Source organism: Prunus mume, linkage group LG4 (assembly GCF_029339155.1).
Source record: "Prunus mume cultivar Tortuosa linkage group LG4, ASM2933915v1, whole genome shotgun sequence".
NCBI classification, from domain to species: Eukaryota; Viridiplantae; Streptophyta; class Magnoliopsida; order Rosales; family Rosaceae; genus Prunus; species Prunus mume.
In genome coordinates this window covers 27,107,097-27,126,362 of record NC_142701.1, presented here as the reverse complement: position 1 = coordinate 27,126,362, position 19,266 = coordinate 27,107,097, and the positions used below count along the sequence as shown (strand labels likewise).

The window sequence follows — 19,266 nt, the reverse complement described above, 5'->3', positions numbered from 1 at the left end:
TTACAAAAACAACGTTATATGAATGTATCCACGTCTCTTTTCTTATGATAATGTTGTTAAAATTTCTTTACACGGTAAATTTCGGATAAACAACGCCGTCTAATAGGAATTAGACGACAGTAATTTTGTTAATGATGACGTATAAATTATGAAACACCGCTGTCTTTTGCATGATAACGACGTTGTATATTGACGACAACGTCGTCTTTATTAATTAATGTGTCGTAAGTAATGACCCCAACATATTTTCCACGTCATTTATTTTCATATCGTGTCGTTAAAGCTATTTTACACGGCGGTGGGCTGAGAAACGTTGCCATCTCAGATTCATTAGACGACGATTATATTTTAAAAGATGACGTATAAATTCAGTAATACGACTCTCATTTATTTGGAACCGACATTGTTTATTAGTACAACGTCGTCAGTTTAAATACATGTGTCGTAAGCAATGACCCATACATCTATTTCCACGTCATCATTAATAGAAAAATCGAAGTGGAAAATTCATTTTACGACGGTTGTTGAAAATGTAGTGACATAGTAGGAGTAAATAACGTCATCGATTATGTATTTAAAGACGTCATATTTTTATTTGTCGTGAAAGGTATATTTAACGGCGGTGAGTTTTAGTTTTCGTCGTTGTATGTATATCTTGCGGCCATGTTCTGTTAATATATGTCATATGTTTCCTTTTTAATGACGTTTTTTTTGTTATAATTGGTCGTCTATTCTCATCCTCGACTGTTTTTTTATCTCTTTTTCCATTACAAAGACGTCGATTATTATTTGTTAATGACGTTGTTTGTTTTAACAACGAAGGTGATTTAGCGTCGTAGTTTGACACTCAAATAGATGTCGGTCAATTTCACGACGGTTTGAAAACCGAATACACGACGGTGAATTCCCGTCGTCTTTTGCCTTTTTTGTAGTAGTGATGCATGTTTAACCTTTCTAATTAGTCTACTTCCTGATTGCAGATGGGGGAAGCACTCCACTTGATGAAGCGCGTATTAGTGGAAATAAGAAACTAATCAAACTACTAGAAGTTGCTAGAGCTTTGCAGTTGTCAGAGTTCTCAGATCAGTATCATCAAGAAACTACCTATGCCAGTTTCTGATCAATGTGTATTATCAATAATACGTTTATCGATTAAATGATAAATGTTTATAGGAGATGGAACAAAAGTTCTAAGATGTTGATACATTGTTGAGAATTTTGTTTGAATCTTTAATTCCCCTTTTGATTTTCTAATGTGCGTACCTTGAAATGCATGGATTGAACTATTATTGTTTATCTGGCTTGATAATTCTCAATGTCAATTATTCTCACTAGTCTTGTAATAATCAAGGACCTGAGTAATCTTGGATCATGGAAGTAATGCAAGAATGCATCAAGTAATCCAGATCGGAATAGTAAAACGAAAGAAGCACAACTTTTATTCCCACAGATAGTCTTAGCTAGGTTAATTTAGTCTTAGCTAGGTTACATAAATTAATGCATGAGCAGCAGCTGGATGCAATATTATTGAAACCCAAATCACAACATAAGGAAAACTTAAGAAAATGCCACTTTCGCAGGGAACGCGATTGCATTTAGCATATGCAACAAGCCTTTTAAACCTATAGGTGACCCTGATAGGACGAATGAAGTCTCGTGAGGGTTTCCAGTGACGCTACCCACAAACATCAAATTAAGTTAACAGGATAATCATCCTGGAAGTTTTTCGACAATGAAGGCAGGGGTATTGATGGGTTTTTCACTATCGGCAGCAAGGGCATCATCGAAGTTGGCTCCAGATTTTGGCTCTGTAAGGTTTCCCAATTGCACGTGGACGAACTGGTATACGCCGTCGACATATGGTGCCGGTTTTTGCAAAACCACAGGCTTGAAGAGTGTACATGACCACTGGTTTTTATTTGGCTGCTTCTCATCAGCATCAGCCACAATCCACGTACTGTCTTGGCCTGCTGTTCTCAAGTATTTGTCGTTGTACGTGGATTTTATATGCACCAGACTGGGTTGGTTTACGTCCTTCTCCACTTTGAACCTTGCGTATTTGCTGTGACTTTCCTCTCCGGAGGCTTCGAGCCTATTTGGCAGCTCTGCAGTGGATTGGTCTTTGAGTACCACGTATTTCTGGTTCCTGACTGACTTAAGGGCAAAAAACTTTGGTAAGTCTGCCATTTCTGATGATCTCTGTTTCCCTTTCTCTCGTTGCTTATTGCTTTTCCTAGCTACAACCTGCTGTGCTATTTATAATAAGCAAACCCAAACCATGCATGCAGCTTTCACTTATTTTTCTTGCTGTACTGGCCCGCCATAACAGAGAAAATTAAATCCACAAAAATCGTGCTGTTAAACGAACAATTAACTTAATACACCATACTACCAAATATTTATTAAATTACTAATTTACCCTAATATAAAATGACCAAAAAAGATATATTGAATTGTGAAACAAAAGTAATTTTAATAAGTACATCCTACTCAATATATTGAACCCTAATCAAATTAGAATTTTCGAGTCTGATTCCAAACATATTTGAGATAAAAATTCAAAGCTTTTGTCGGGTGTAAATTTTTTTTCTATCACTTCCATAATTCCTGACATCAATGAAGAAGAAGCTTTGAGAGGAGAAAAGATTTAAGCTGCCGAACATAATCCCTTGCCAAAAAGCCATGGTTATTCATCAAACAGCGTGAAAGCAACTTAAATATTATTTCATTTTGATCAGCAAAGCTGGCCAAGCTTTTATGAACTTTTGGAGGGAATTGTGGAAAGTCCACCACCTTCTGCACCATCAGATGAGTTCTCCCCGAGTTTTGTTCGTCTGCCCGTTAAGAAGATATTTACGTGCATACTTCACCTTATACATATCTAATTCACTGGCATGTGACTGTTTATATTTCCCATTACATTTGCAGCATACAGAAGAACCCTCAAGACAGATCATCATCTTTAGACCTTCTGGTTAGTACTCATGAATTTGGTTCAATGAGTGGGTGTATCCCTGACGGTTTAGATTTGATGAAGGGAAAAGGAGTTGACAGGGACATATTTGATGAAGACGACCAATTCATGTAAAATGGGGTGTACTAGTTAGTATTATGGTGAAGGGTGTACCTAGTTAATTTTACATTTTGATTTAAATATTACGGTGTACTTATATCATAGAGTGTACTCAGTTAATTTTAGGATTCGTTTAACAACACCCCACATAAAAAATTAAAAAAAAAAAAAAAAAAGGCGTGCTTCACATCTTCAAATAAAACAAAGATAAGCTTAGTACGTATTTTCTTCTTTGTTGTAATGTGAACTTGATTATGTAATTTCTACTACTTGTACTTACGGGCCATAGCTATTTACCAATTATAATTATGTCATTAATTAGGATTGAACAACATAGTTGTTGAGGTGTTTACATACTTTAATTATAGACGTATGATAGGTTTAGGAGAGTGGTACGTAGTTTCAATTGTTCCTTTCACACAGACACATCTTCATTATTTTACTGAGAAACCATTTCTCTTAAGCAAAATAATCTATCAGTTTTACGTAGGTTTGACAATTGCGGAAGATTGTTTTTAATTTCGACCCTCTACAAACAAATAAATCAAGGAAAAAAGAAGAAGAGAATATTAATTAATTCATATATTTCAATTTCTTGTGTGAAGCTTTTAAATTCATTAATTTCAACAGAATATCAATAAGATTAAGTTCGATTTCCTTGAGCTTGAAACGTATCCTTAATACAAGAACAAAGCTTCAAAGATAGCTTCATCTACAGCTTGAAAGAATAAAGCTTGAAAGATAGCTTCATCCATAGCTTGAAAGAATAAAGTTCGTTTTCCTTGAAAGAATAAAGCTTGAAAGATAGCTTCATCCACGGCTTGAAAGAATAAAGTTCAATTTCCTTGAGCATATCATCACTGATCTGCTGTAGTGCATGATGAGATTCTTTCAAAAATAGCTTCATCCACAGCATGAAAGAGAAAGAATAAAGCCTTTTTGTCCTTCTTCCGAGTCTCCTTCAGTTTGATGGTGGGAATGGGATTTGGCTATGGACACTACTACAAAAAATGACAAAGACGACCAGAAAAAAATGACGGTCTAAGTGAAAACCATCATAATTTTTTAAAAGACGACGGTTCTATAAAACCGCCGTGTAATGACACCTTAGACAACTAAAAATTGGAGATTCAAATGGCTCTTCCTAAAACACGACGTACCTAATTAAAAAACCGACGTCTTATTGAAATAGGATTTCCGAGTAGTAAAATCAAAGCCAACAAATAATGGCGGAAGTTATGAAACGACCGACGTAGAAAGTAAAGACGACGATTTCAAAAAAAGCCGTCATTTTTACCCAGAAATTAACACGACCAAGTTTTCGTATAAGGCGCCGTATAATTACAAATAAATCCATGGCGGTAAAATACAAAATACCGCCGTATTAAATTAATGTACAACTATGGCAAAGATAAATATAACGACGTCTTTCTCGTATTTTCTATGACGGTATCTTTAAATCTCATCACGTTGGGGTTTTCATTTAACGACGTATTATAAAATTTAACGTCGTATTTATTCACTTTATACGTCATACATTATATTTAAACCGTCGTCTTAATAAGAATTTTTTTTAACAATTTATTTCTTGAATTTTGTTATCCTACGTCGGTAGATCTACTTAATGACAAGAATTGAAATAACCACGACGGAATTATATAGAAAACCGCAGACATAATCAGATTTTTCTGAGATCACAAGGGTTAGGAAATCTTACAAGATGGAACTCTGTTCCTCATCATAATCTTACCAGAAAGACAATATTTTAGAGGTTAATGATGTATGTGTATTTTTGAGATACACAAATACACATTAACATCCAAAATTGCCTCTGAAATTTGACGACGGCAGCCTCAGATTCTGCAATCAGAGAGACAATTGTTTGGAAGTTGATGATATGTGTGCATTGTGTATCTACACAAACGCACACACACATCAACATCCAAACAATTGCCTCCTAAAACTTCACGACGGCAGCCACAGATTTGCAATCAGAGAGACAATTTTTTGAAAATTGGTGATGTGTGTATGTTTGTGAATCAGATACACAAACATACACACACACCAACATTCAAACAATTGCCTCCTAAGAGATGAGGTGAGACAGAGAAAGGGGCAAGAAGAAGTTGAAACCCTAATCGAATACTAAAATTGAAAGAACCCGTGAAAAAAAACCCTATTTATAATTAAAAAAATCAAATCCACGTCAGTTATATTTTTCTTCAAACCGTCGTTTTTTTCAAATTAGACGTCGGAATTTGTTTCCTATGACGTAATAAATTATTCAACACGACGGTTTTTTGTTACCGTCGTTTAAATTATTATCAGACGACGTTGTTTTATTTAAACCGTCGTTTTTATTGAATTACCACGTCATTTTATTTTGCTTTATTTCTTTAAACAGGGTAATGAAGTAGTTGATTATTCAAATGTGGAGGTGCCATCTTCCTTACAATCCCTTTGTCGTTATGTGGAAACGACACTAAAGCCTCAGGAGAAGATCATGACCTTCACAATTGAGAAGGAGGTGTTTGGTGCAGATCGCAGTACCTTCGTCTTGCATGAAGATATTACACAGTTAGCAGGCATGGAAGAAATTGGGGCTAATGTGGTTGCAGTACCTTCGTGATAAATAGGTTATAACGTCTGTTTCTATTTCAGTTCGTCGTGTGAAATTGTATAATACGTCGTTTGTTTATAAATAACCGTCGTGTGTTTTTTGTGCTGTATTTTTTATATATCTTTGTTTTATATATTTAGGTGCTTATATGATCGTTTGAGAGAAGCAAATATGTGCAGCATGGTTGGCTTTATCGACCCTGCTCAAGTTAGTGCCAACGCAGGTCACTAAGCGATGATCACGAATTGTAGCCACCGTCGTCTTCAGAAGACAGATGGTGAACAGATTTTCATGATGCCTTACAATCCAGGGTTAGTCTCCTTAAAAGGATTTTGTTTGTATGATTTTCACTAACTGACTGCGTATAAAACTGTTTAACTAATTTTGTGCCGTTTGAAACATCTAATCACGTCGGTTCTTTATTTATTGAGTCGATTGAAACAACTAACCACGTCGTAGTTAATTACCATCGTGATAAATTCATAATGATGTCGATTGCTACGTTATTTCGTCGTGTGAAATGTATAATTTTTTTATAAATAATCGTCGTTGTTTTCTTGTGCTGCCTTTTTATATTAACCGTCGTTTTTTATGTTAATTTTGTGCAGCTATCATTGGGTCTTGCTGATTGTGAGAGCAAAGAGGGAAACCGTCTATTTTCTGGATCCTCTGCCTGGAAATCGTGTGGTTGATGAGGAGGGCAAAAACATCTTGAAGTGCTTTAAAAATATATAATTCCCTACATAGGCGACCAGTGTAAAGCACCAATTTGGAAAACTCGCCAGGCACACCAAAGCAACCCAACAGATTGTCGAATGCGGGTATTATGTGATGTGCTTCATGAGGGACATCATCATGGATCCTTCCTTGGAGTTTGAGAAGAAGGTAAGAAGAAAATTTTCATAAACATTTTATGTGGTTTTTTGTAATATCAACGACGGTCCTTTAAAATTATCGTCGTTGAATCGATATAATACGTCGGTTATGAAAAATAGCCTCGTCTGTGACTGAATTTCTTTTTATTTTGTAAAGCTTAATAATCATTGTTTATGGATTGCAGTAAGCGCCATAGCCCTAAGCAGCCATTGATGAAGTCCGGAATGAATGGGCAGAGTTTGTTTGCCTTCATATGGAGTAGAGGAATTTTGGAACACTTGATATTTTTACATGTACAAATTTTGTCTATAATATATAATGTACAAATTTTGTCTATAATATACATCCTTTTCTTCCCTGAAAATTTGTTGAGGTTTTCATAATTCAAAAGAAAAAACAAATTGCGTAACCGACGTGTAATAACTTTCTAACGACATAATTATGTCAAAAACCGACGTAAAATGATATTTAGACGACAGATATGACGTGGTAATTAAATTACACGGCGACACCTTTTTTGTTTAAGTCGTGATATATCGTTTGTACGTCCATGGGACGTCGTTTTAGTGAAAATTTCGCCATGGTTTCGCTTTTAAACGACGTCCTTTGAACAATATGTCGTTTATTATATAATTTAGAGTTTAGGGTTTACGTTATTATTTTTTAATGACGGTGATTGAATCGTGGAATATTGATTTTAAGTCGGATGGTGAAACATCCGCCATGGTTTCTCTTTTAAACGATGTCCTTTTTACAAGTGAGTCGTTTATTATTATTTACAACGTCGTTCATTAATTAAGCCCGACGTGGTTTGTTGTTGATATAAGAATATTTTATTATTTTTAATTCAAAATATTCAAAATAAATTTAAAATAAATCAAAAAAATGCAACGTCAACTCCTATGAAGTCAGTGATATATTTTCTTCCCCCTAAACCTCAAAAAAATGCAGTTTTAGTAATAAAAGTTTAAAATGACCACACAAAATAAAATTGTTTTGATGAGTCATAACATCACTTATAGTTTGATGGTTTATAGTTTAGGATTTGGGGTTTAGGGTTGTTATTTATTAGTTAGGGTTAAAGTATAATTTTTGGGGTTTAGGTTTTATGTTTGTTATATATTAGGCTGTAAAACCATAAACAATTTTATAAAATTATATTTTAAAAATATATAATTTTGGGTTTAAAGTTTAGGGTATTACTTTTAACGACTGTGATTGAGTCGTGGAATATAGAGTTTACGTCGGATGGTGAAACATCCGCCATCGTTTCTCGTTTAAACGATGTAATTTTTACAAGTGAGTCGTTTATTATAATTTACAACGTCGTCCATTAATTAACCCCGACGTGGTTTATTGTTGATATAAGAATATTTTATTATTTTTAATTCAAAATATTCAAAATAAATTTAAAATAAATCAAAAAAATGCAACGTCAACTCCTATGAAGTCAGTGATATATTTTCTTCCCCCTAAACCTCAAAAAAATGCAGTTTTAGTAATAAAAGTTTAAAATGACCACCCAAAATAAAATTGTTTTGATGAGTCATAACATCACTTATAGTTTGATGGTTTAGGGTTGTTATTTATTAGGGTTTAGGGTTAAAGTATAATTTTTAGGGTTTAGGTTTTATGTTTGTTATATATTAGGCTGTAAAACAATAAACAATTTTATAAAATTATATTTTAAAAATATATAATTTAGGGTTTAAAGTTTAGGGTATTACTTTTAACGACTGTGATTGAGTCGTGGAATATAGAGTTTACATCGGATGGTGAAACATCCGCCATCGTTTCTCGTTTAAACGACGTAATTTTTACAAGTGAGTCGTTTATTATAATTTACAACGTCGTTCATTAATTAACCACGACGTGGTTTATTGTTGATATAAGAATATTTTATTATTTTTAATCCAAAATATTCAAAATAAATTTAAAATAAATCAAAAAAATGCAACGTCAACTCCTATGAAGTCAATGATATATTTTCTTCCCCCTAAACCTCAAAAAAATGCAGTTTTAGTAATAAAAGTTTAAAATGACCACCCAAAATAAAATTGTTTTGATGAGTCATAACATCACTTATAGTTTGATGATTTAGGGTTTATGGTTTGGGGTTTAGGGTTGTTATTTATTAGGGTTTATGGTTAAAGTATAATTTTTGGGGTTTAGGTTTTATGTTTGTTATATATTAGGCTGTAAAACCATAAACAATTTTATAAAATTATATTTTAAAAATATATAATTTTGGGTTTAAAGTTTAGGGTATTACTTTTAACGACTGTGATTGAGTTGTGGAATATAGAGTTTACGTCGGATGGTGAAACATCCGCCATGGTTTCTCTTTTAAACAAAGTAATTTTTACAAGTGAGTCGTTTATTATAATTTACAACGTCGTTCATTAATTAACCCCAACGTGGTTTATTGTTCATATAAGAATATTTTATTATTTTTAATTCAAAATATTCATAATAAATTTAAAATAAATCCAAAAAATGCAACGTCAACTCCTATTGGTTCAATAGACGACGTGGTTTCTTCAAAATAAACGGCGTTATGTTCAGTGTTTGAGTCGTGGAATACTATATTTACGTCGATTTTGGTAGAACTTTCGCCATGGTTTTTCATAGTTTTGACAACTTCTGTTTGATTTTGCGTCGTACATAGTTTTACCACGACGTATTTAATGTAATAAGCGTTATGTTTAAAGTGAACTTTTAACGACGGTTGTTTTTTCCGTCGATGTTTTAAAGAGCGCGCTTTCTAAAAATATTCGCGCGACCTAAAATTTTCAGATTTGGCTCTTAGTTTTATACTTCTAACCTTGAACCCTAAAATTTTCAAATTTCGCGCAACATAACATTTCGCTCTCTCACTTCATCTCTAATTCAATGTTGGGCTATGCAGGCTCTATCGAATCCAAGTAGGCCATAATCTGTGAGCTCTGCCAATCTGTAAGTACAAACCCTCTCTTCCCCTTGTAAATTCGTTGAATGATATTATGTTGTTTTGTTGAAGGGTTTTAGATGTATGTTTTGCGATCTGTTAATAATGTTGTTGGAGGTATGGGTTTATGGATTTTCTGTTTAATGTTTTCTTGATCACTCTCTGTTATGTTGAATAGGGAATGGATTTAGTTTTGTCGGATCTTTTAATCACTCTCTGTTATGTTGAATTGGGAATGGATTTATTGTTTTCATGCTTGGTTTCATGCTTGGTTTCATGTATATGTTGGTTTCTTAATAAGGTTTTGAGATCTTGAAAATAAATTGGGATATCGACGCGTTTTTAGGCATACAACGACGGTTTTTTCATAAACGTCGTTTGTATTACTTATACACGACGGTGTTCTTTAACTACCGTCGTGAGTTATAATCGACGACGTTTGTTGAAAATCCGCGTCGTCTATATATGTCAAATACGTCTGTTTTTGTTAAAAAACCGTCGTCGGTGTTTTATATTACTTGCTATTAGAACTTTATATAATCTGCTATAGTGATGATCATTGCTTGTCTTTTCACTTTATTATATATAATAGGGTATAGTGTCGGAGATGGATAAGTCATGGATGCACTCGGATAGAAGATCGAAGGCATATGAGTTAGGGTTGGAAGCATTTTTGAACTTTTCTGTAGAAAATCTTCTAACTACAATACATATCCGTTGTCCATGTGTTAAATGTGTTAATTTGAAATTTTTTGGGGTTGGAATTATAAGGGATCACTTATACTTTAATGGAGTTGACCAAAGATATAAGAATTGGACATTTCACGGAGAACCTTGGGAAGCAACTACTAATGCTAGTACAAATGTTGAAGAAGATGATGACCATAGTAGATACAGTTTTGTGTATGAAGAAATAGAGATGGATGATAATGATTTTGGTGATTTTGGATATGATCCTTATGAGTTTGCCAATGTGATTGGGGATGAAGATCAACCATTGTACCCTAGTTGTAGAAAGTACACGAAGTTATCGGCATTAGAGAAGTTGTATAATTTGAAGGCAAAACATGGGATGAGTGATGTCTGTTTTCAGAATTATTGATACTTCAAGGGATTTGCTTCAGAAGGAAATCTGATGCAGCCTCTATGTATGAGGCAAAAAAGACTTTGTGTGCATTGGGGCTGAGTTATGAGAAAATGCACGTATGCCCCAATGATTGCATCTTGTATAAGAAGGAGTATGAGGATTCAACTAATTGTCCTACTTGTGGTATCTCAAGGTGGAAGGAAGGCAAAGATTCAATCTTGAAAGAGGGTGTGCCAGCGAAGGTGGTGTGGTATTTTCCTCCAATTCCAAGGTTTAAAAGGATGTTTCGATCACATGAGACAGCTAAGAGTTTGACTTGGCATGCTGCTAGAAAATCAATTGACGGTCAGATGTCTCATCCGGCGGATTCCCCATCTTGGAAACTTCTTCATGATAAATGGCCCGAGTTTGGTAATGAGCCGAGAAACTTGAGATTGGCTCTTTTATCTAATGGATTCAATCCCCACAGTTCTCTAAGTAGCAGATATAGTTGCTGGCCAGTTATCTTAGTTACATATAATCTCCATCCATGGCTGTGCATAAAACGAAAGTTCATGATGTTGACCTTATTGATTTCCGGTCCTAAACAGTCCGGAAATGATATAGACGTCTACTTGGAGCCTTTGATTGATGATTTAAAATCTTTGTGGGATGAGATTGGAGGAGTGTATGATGCACATAATGGAGAATACTTTACACTCAGAGCTACATTAATGTGGACAATTAATGATTTCCCCGCCTACATAAACTTATCTGGTTGTGTTGTTAAAGGATATAAAGCTTGTCCAATATGCGGCGATGATACACCTAGTCACAGGTTGAAAAATGGCTACAAAATTTGTTACATTGGGCATAGAAAATGGTTACCAATCAATCATCCATATAGGAGGCAACGTGCAGCTTTTAATGGGAAACCTTGAATATGGCACGCCTCCCGAGCCATTAACCGGAGAAGAAGTGCTGCATATGGTTGAAGATGGTGACCGAGTTTGTTGGAAGAAGAAATCAATATTCTTTGATCTCGAGTATTGGAAATACCTTTGTGAGGCATGTCCTAGATGTTATGCACATTGAGAAGAATGTTTGCGATAGTATCATTGGTACATTGCTGGAGATCCCTGGAAAAAATAAAGATGGGATTGCTGCTCGATTAGATTTATTGAACATGAGGGTCAAAACTGATTTGCAACCCGAGTATGGAGAAAGACGTACTCGTTTGCCTCCCGGGCCTTGGAATTTGTCAAGAGCAGAGAAGAGAGAGGTTTGCAATTCTTTCTATGCTATGAAGGTCCCTGAAGGTTATTCTTCAAATATAAAAAATCTTGTATCTTTACAAGATTCAAGACTTCTTGGCCTTAAATCACATGATTGTCACACCTTAATGCAACAATTGCTCAATGTGGCAATTCATTCTGTTTTGGAGAAGGCTGCAAGGTATGCAATAACTTGTTTATGCTTCTTCTTCAATGCTATATGTTCTAAGACTGTTGATGTTTCCAAGCTAGATAAGTTGGAAGAAGATGTAGTAGTTACTTTGTGTATGCTTGAGAAGTACTTTCCCCCTTCATTCTTTGATATCATGGTTCATCTAGTAGTACATCTTGTCAGAGAAGTTCGTCTATGTGGGCCAGTATATTTTAGATGGATGTATCCGTTTGAAAGATATATGAAAGTGCTAAAGGGGTATGATTAGAATCGTACTCGTCCCGAAGCTTGCATTGCTGAGCGGTATATAGCTGAAGAAGTGTAGAGTTTTGTATCGAGCATTTATCTGATGTTAGTGCAGTTGGAGTGCCTTCAAGCCAAAAGATGGGAGTTTCAAAGCCATTATCAGGTTGCACAGTGAGCGTAGTTGATCGGGACCTGTTGAACCAAGCACATCTATATGTCTTGGAGAATACGGAGGAAGTCCTACCTTATATCAAGTACGTATGAGTTTTATTCTTTAAGTTTCCATTTTAAATTATTTCTTATGTTTATCTTATATGTTTGGGACCGTAATGCTTGAATTTTTTGTGTCATGTACGCAACATATGATCCACATCAAGACCGCTTATCCAAAATTTAGAAAGAGAACAAAGTGGCTGCAGGATAAGCACAATAGCACTTTCATTCAATGGCTACGCTTCAAGGTATATGTTATTGAATAACATATTGGACTTTTAATTTTCTTCTTTCTATGTTAGATTGAATTAAGTTATGATTAATTTGTAGGTTCAAAGTGAACTTAATGAGGAAGACAATCATGGCTAGCAGCTGGTCCAAACATGGCAGTGCCATTATATAGGAGCTATCTTATTAAAGGTATTAAATTCCACATCAAGGTACAAGATGATGTGCGGACAACTCAAAATAGTGGAGTTTATTTACTTGCACATACCATGCAAGTTGCTAGTGCCAAGGATAAAAACCCAATTATCTCAAATATGGGTTTCTATGGTGTCATTCAAGAAATTTGGGACCTTGACTACCAAAAGTTTACAATCCCAGTCTTTAGGTGTGATTGGATAGATAGTACTTCTGGTCTTGTAGTGGACGAACTTGGATTTATCCTTGTAGATTTGAGTAAAATTGGACATAGGAATGACCAATTTGTTTGGGCTTCTCAAGTCAAACAAGTATTTTTTGTTGACGACCCGATGCATCGTGGTTGGTCGGTAGTGTTATCAATGCCTAATAGAGAATATAGTGATGTTATTGGTGATGATGTCTTAGGTGATGTGAGAATTGAGTGTGAGCCATTTACTAGAGGGATGCCAAATGTTGACACATTTGATGAAGTGGTGGGTGAGTTAGGGAGTCAAAATATTCAAGATGGGTGTGAAGATATATGGATTGAATGATGCTTTATGTAATTGGTAGTGTATGACATCAATTTTGGCCACATATGACATTAATTCATTATACAGGTTTTGGCTACAAAACAATCAGTACAAAAAATACTGGTTCAAGATTACAAACACGACGGTCTTGATAAAAATGTGAAAAACAAACGTATGTTCTAATAAAAAACGACGTTTTGGAGCATTCAACGACCGCAATATATTTACCGACGTCTTAAAGCAATGTAACAATGAAGAACCACGACGCTATTGTAAAACAGTTATTCAGGATAACACGTTGGAGAAGCATAAAGAACCGCCATGTAATTCAAAATAACACGACTCCAATCCCATAATACCGACGTCTAAAAGACGAGATATCTAACCTGAGCGTTACAAAAGACGACGTCGTCATAAATTTACCACGTCGCATGTTCTTTCATAAACGAAGTGGAAAAGGATGAATTCACGACGGTATTTGAACTCCATTGGTAAATTTGTCGACGTTAAGATATATGAATTAGACAACGTTAATTTTTTTAATGATGACGTATAAATTATGAAACACGGCGGTCTTTTTCATGGTAACGACGTTGTATATAGTCGACAGCGTTGTATTTATAAATTAATGTTCGTAATTAATGACCCCATCATTTTTTTTCACGTCGTTTATTTCCAGATCGTGTCGTTAAAATTATTTTACACGGCGGTGGAATGAGAAACGATGCCATTTCAGAGTCATTACACAACGATTATATTTCAAAATATGACGTATAAATTCTGTAATACGGCTCTCATTTATTTGTAACCGACGTTGTTTATATATTTCAACGTCGTCTCTGTACATACATGCGTCGTAAGTAATGACCCTGACATCTATTTCCACGTCATCATTCATAGAAAAATCAAAGTGGAAAATTTATTTTACGACGGTTGTTGGAAATGTAGTGACGTAGTAGGTGTCAATAACGTCGTCTGTGATGTATTTAAAGACGTCATATTTTTATTTGTTGTTAAAGGTTTATTTAACGGCGTTGAGTTTTAGTTCTCGTCGTTGTATGTGTATCTTGCGGCCATGTTTTGTTAATATATGTCATATGTTTCTTTTTTAACAACGGTTTTTTGTCAGAGTTGGTCGTCTATTCTCATCGTCGATTTTTTTAATGTATTTTTGCAGTACAAAGACGTCGGTTTTTATTTGTTGATGACGTTTTTTGTTTTAACAACGACGGTTATTTACCATTGTGGTTTTGTTATGGAAAAGATGTTGGTGGATTCCACGACCATTTGAAAACTGAATACACGACGGTGAATTCCCATCGTGTTTTTCCTTTTTTGTAGTAGTGGGGGTGTGGTCTATGCAACCAACTCTTTGTCCCCTCTTGCTTCATCTTCTTGGAGTTAGTTGTGGAGATCAATCAAAGATATCCCAGTAATCCGAAGCTTTATGGTAATCAGGCTAAGAAGAGATATTTTGTATGAGGCAAGGCCATTGAAAATCATAATGGATACCAAAATCGATTATGTCGATCCTTGTTGCTTTCTCACCTACATTCATTATTGTCTCATTTGAGAAGAAATTTGATAGCTTCTTAAATGGACATGTGGCAAGATAAAGATGGTCAGCCTTCTTCTCTTCAAAATCAGGATTTGCAGCCATGGGAGGTGGGTCGAGGAAGGAATAGAGCACAGAGAGAATAGAGAGAGAGAGAGAGAGAGAGAGAGAGAGAGAGAGAGAGAGAGACGCTTTGGCCCCTCAATTTCAAAAACAATTAACAGACTTTGATGGTAGGACCGTTCAAGGATTAAAATATCGGCCATGCAGATAATATCGGGCCTCCAATTTATGGATATTTCGGGAGATATATCATTATCGTTTCAGGTATCGAGAAAAAATCAACAAAAATGACAGATATAGGCATTGAAACAAATAATTTTGGTGTAAAACTTTCATAAATGTTATGTGCATTATCAATGAATGTATTGAACAAATGAAACTCAAAATTTACTAATAATAAGATATACATATGATGAAATATAAGTGGTATGTAATGCACGTTAATGAAAATTTGAAAATAAAATGTTGATTAGAATAAATAAACTATGCATAAATTCATATTTGTTTAAACATTGGATTACAATTTAGATAAACGTCCATCTACATAAATGAAGAGCTCCTATGAGGTTCAAACACTGATGAACAACCATCTAGATTCATACAATAGTCATACCAAGTCTTGTAACTCGAGTAGTTTATAAGCCATGTTTGAACATGGTGCACATAGGTCTCTCTTGAGCTCCCTATTGTCCTCCCATATATGGGATAGTTAGGATTAACCAACTAGTAGGTTCATAAACTTTTTTATCATCTTGAGCTCCATAACTAGTTCCACTATAATCAGACATGTCATAACCATAGTCATCACAAAGATTTGTTTGAGTTAGTACTAGGTCTAGTTCCTATGCTCATAGATCCAAAACTGATCGTTATGTCCTCTTCGGATAGATTGGAGATATGTGGGCAGTGGACTGTGCATAAATTTTTCATATTAATAAATTATAAGGTTCTAGGCAAGGATTAGTTATTTTTGGGTTTCAATTTGCTTCAATTGCCTTCAAACCTCTAAATTTTTTTTGGGTTCTGTTATGGGTATCGGGAAATATCTAGGATATTAGCAAAATATCAAGAATATCGCACTTATCGGGGATATATCGTCAATATAGGGGAAGATATGGCCTTACCCCCTGCATCGGTGTCGACAGTTGAAAATACCGATATATCGGCAGATATATCGGTGTATCGGCTGATATTTCAATCCTTGGGACCATTTTGATACTAAATGGAGAATTGGAGGACTATTGAAATGAAAATTTTAGTTCATGAATCAAAATAAAACTTGGGCAATAGTTGGGGACCATTTCGGTCAATAACTCAATAATTTACCCTTTGTCAATAAGGGAGGGGGAATTCAAACTTGGGACCTCTTCTAACATTGGAAAGAGAAGTACCACCAAACCAATAGCTAGTTGGTTGTACACATTTAAAATCACTAAAATCACAACTCCATCTACCCAATTGTAATAGGGGGAAAAAAAACCTTCTTGTTCAAGTTTAACAATCCAATATTTACTATTAAACATTTTTACTAATTTTTCCATTGGTTATCAAATTGCACCTTTCGTTGGGTGTTTTAATGAATTAATTCAAATATCATATATAGAAATTATTAAAAGATAAAATTTACAACTTCGTCATTTAAAATTTCATTATTTGGATATCAGTAAATTATTGAAAACAATTAGAAATAAAAATTAAGTGATGGTTGGTAATACCAAATTTTTATTACTGAAATATTCGTTTTGAATGACTTATTTGTCTAAGTCTGAACTTTGGGAATTCTGATCTAAAGTTGGCTTTTCTTGGAGTTCAAGTGAGCTTTTGGTTGATTTTTGTTGTTTGTTTGATTGATGAAAATTGATTGTCTTGAATGTTCACCCTATTTCGTTTTTGTATATGAGATGCCTTGGATTTAGGGTTTTTCTAATTTAAAAAATGAGTGACAGAAAATTCCCAAAAAGATCTTTTATTTTAAATGCAAAGGAATGAGGATTTTATCAATTCTGGTAGATAGGCTTTCAATAGTTAGTTCAAAGGCAATCCCTTCCCTGTTTTTCTTGAAAGAGAACCTAATCCTTCTTAAATTCCAACTGCCCCTTGTGAGATTTCAACTGTGATGGTTAGTTTGATTTCTTTAGTTTGAACAACTCCCTGCTTTCCTGCTTATCTCTTTCTGAGATTGAAGTTTGCTTATCTCTTGGGAGAATCACCTTCTCTGGAATAGAGAAAAAAAAATATATATATATATATATGTAAGAGGGGTTTGATCTTTAGAATTTTTAGAGATGTCCCTTCCCAGTTTGCAAGCCACTGACCCCTTCTTTTAAATTCCCAATCAACTCTGTGATAGTTGATTTTGTTGACTTTTCAAAGTCTGAGAAAAAAGGTTTCACGTGGGCTTCACGTGGATTTTTGAGAAATTGCTGCTAGGCCTTTTTGAGAGATGGTAACAGATTGGGCCCAATCCAATTTTTCTATTTGATCTGTCTAAAACGTAATTGCCATCCCTTTAGCATTTTTTCATTCCTACCACCTTTGAAAAGGACTTAGGCTAGGCTTTTTCTCTCTCCCGATTCGATAATTTGAAGCCCGGTTTTGGTTTCATGGGCTTTTGAGAAGTGGACTTTGTGTGTGTCAAATTAGGCCCAAACAATCACATACTAAGTTCTATGTCGTAGATGTGGATGTGGCTTATCATGCTTTGCTTGGAAGGCCATGGCTTAATAAGCATAAACTTGTGGTCTCTACTTATCATCAGTGCGTGAAAGGAAGGATTGGGCTAAGGCCGCTACGAATACCCGGAAATCAAGCACCGTTCAACAAAAACGAAGCTCACTACTCTGAGGCAGAATTTTACACCGAATGCACAGGTGCTGAAACAACCCATCCAAGGATTTCAGGATTTACCTTCCTTCGTGGACTGAAATTCGCGATCTAAGCAACGAGGAGCTCATCACCATTGTTGACCGAGAAAGAAAGAGACACTTGGAGGTCAACAATCATGCCTACGATCATCCCCAATGCTCAAAAGTGACGCTGCCCGATGGACGCACTATGTACCGCTTATGACGGGATTGGGGGCTTAACCGTGTTCTACTGGAAAGCCCCGAGTATGGAGGAGAATCAATGCAAGCCAACAGCCGCAAGGGTCCAGATAACAAGGCATCTTTGCCTTGTGCCTTTCAGGAACCAATGATAGCGCCCAAGCACATGAAAAATGGTTCAGTGGCGGTAGCTGAAAGCAGTTGGAAACAATCAACTTGAGTGATGATCCCTTGGTCCAAAGGCCCATCTCCATCAGTGTTCACTTAACAAAGGAGGAAAAGGAAATTTTGGTATCTTTGTTAAAAGAACTTTGAGATGTATTTGCTTAGAGCTACGATGAAATGCCCAGCCTCAATCCAAATTTGGTGAGTCACACACTAAATATTGAGCTAGGTACAAAACCTGTTGTACAGCCAAGGAGGAATTTTCATCCTGAAATCGAAAAGAAAATCAAGGTGGAAATTGAAAAATTGCTAGCCGCTAGATTCATCAAACCAATCAAGCACTCGACATGGTTAGTAAATATTGTTCCCGTGAAAAAGAAGACTGGAGTAATTAGAATATGCACGGACTACTGAGACCTCAACCGAGCTTGCCCAAAGGATGAATTCCCGCTACCCAACATGGATATCTTGATCGATTCAACTTCTGGTCAAGGCATGCTATCCTTTATGGATGGGTTTAGCGGCTACAATCATATCAAAATGTCGCCCAAGGATGCTAAAAAGACAGCCTTTCGAACACCGTATGGGAACTTTTATTACATCGTCATGCCATTTGGTCTTTAAAAAGTTGGCGCCACCTACCAAAGGGCTATGACGGCAGTATTTCATGATATGATGGGGAGAGAAGTCGGGGACTATGTGGACGACTTGGTGGTAAAGTCAAAAAATAGATAAGGCCATCAGGAGGTTTTTAGGAGGGTGTTGGAAAGGTGTCAACTCTACGGATTGAAGATGAACCCAAAGAAATGCGCATTGAGTCTCATCTGGCAAGTTCCTTGGTTTTCAGGAACATCAGCGGGGCATAGATGTGGATCCAAAAAAGACCAGAGCCATAAACTCTCTTGCGCCACCTAGAAGTCCGAAAGAATTAAAAAGCTTTATGGGAAGATTATCGTATATTCAGTGCTTCATCCCAGGTCTTGCTGCCACCATGAGTATCTTTACTCCATTACT

At 35.5% G+C, this 19,266-nt stretch overlaps 1 protein-coding gene across 1 annotated transcript; it reads right to left on the bottom strand.

Annotated features, from left to right (window-relative positions):
- Positions 1 to 1,710: 1,710 nt before the first annotated feature.
- On the bottom strand, positions 1,711 to 2,187 carry LOC148918305 (uncharacterized). Its single transcript, XM_089050538.1, has one exon. It carries the CDS (start codon positions 2,185 to 2,187, stop codon positions 1,711 to 1,713), a length of 477 nt encoding a protein of 158 aa, XP_088906664.1.
- Between the last annotated feature and the right edge of the window lie 17,079 nt (positions 2,188 to 19,266).

What these genes read in the sequence shown, in the direction of transcription:
- LOC148918305 (XM_089050538.1), bottom strand. Translation starts at nt 2,187, where the DNA reads ATGGCAGACTTACCAAAGTTTTTTGCCCTTAAGTCAGTCAGGAACCAG.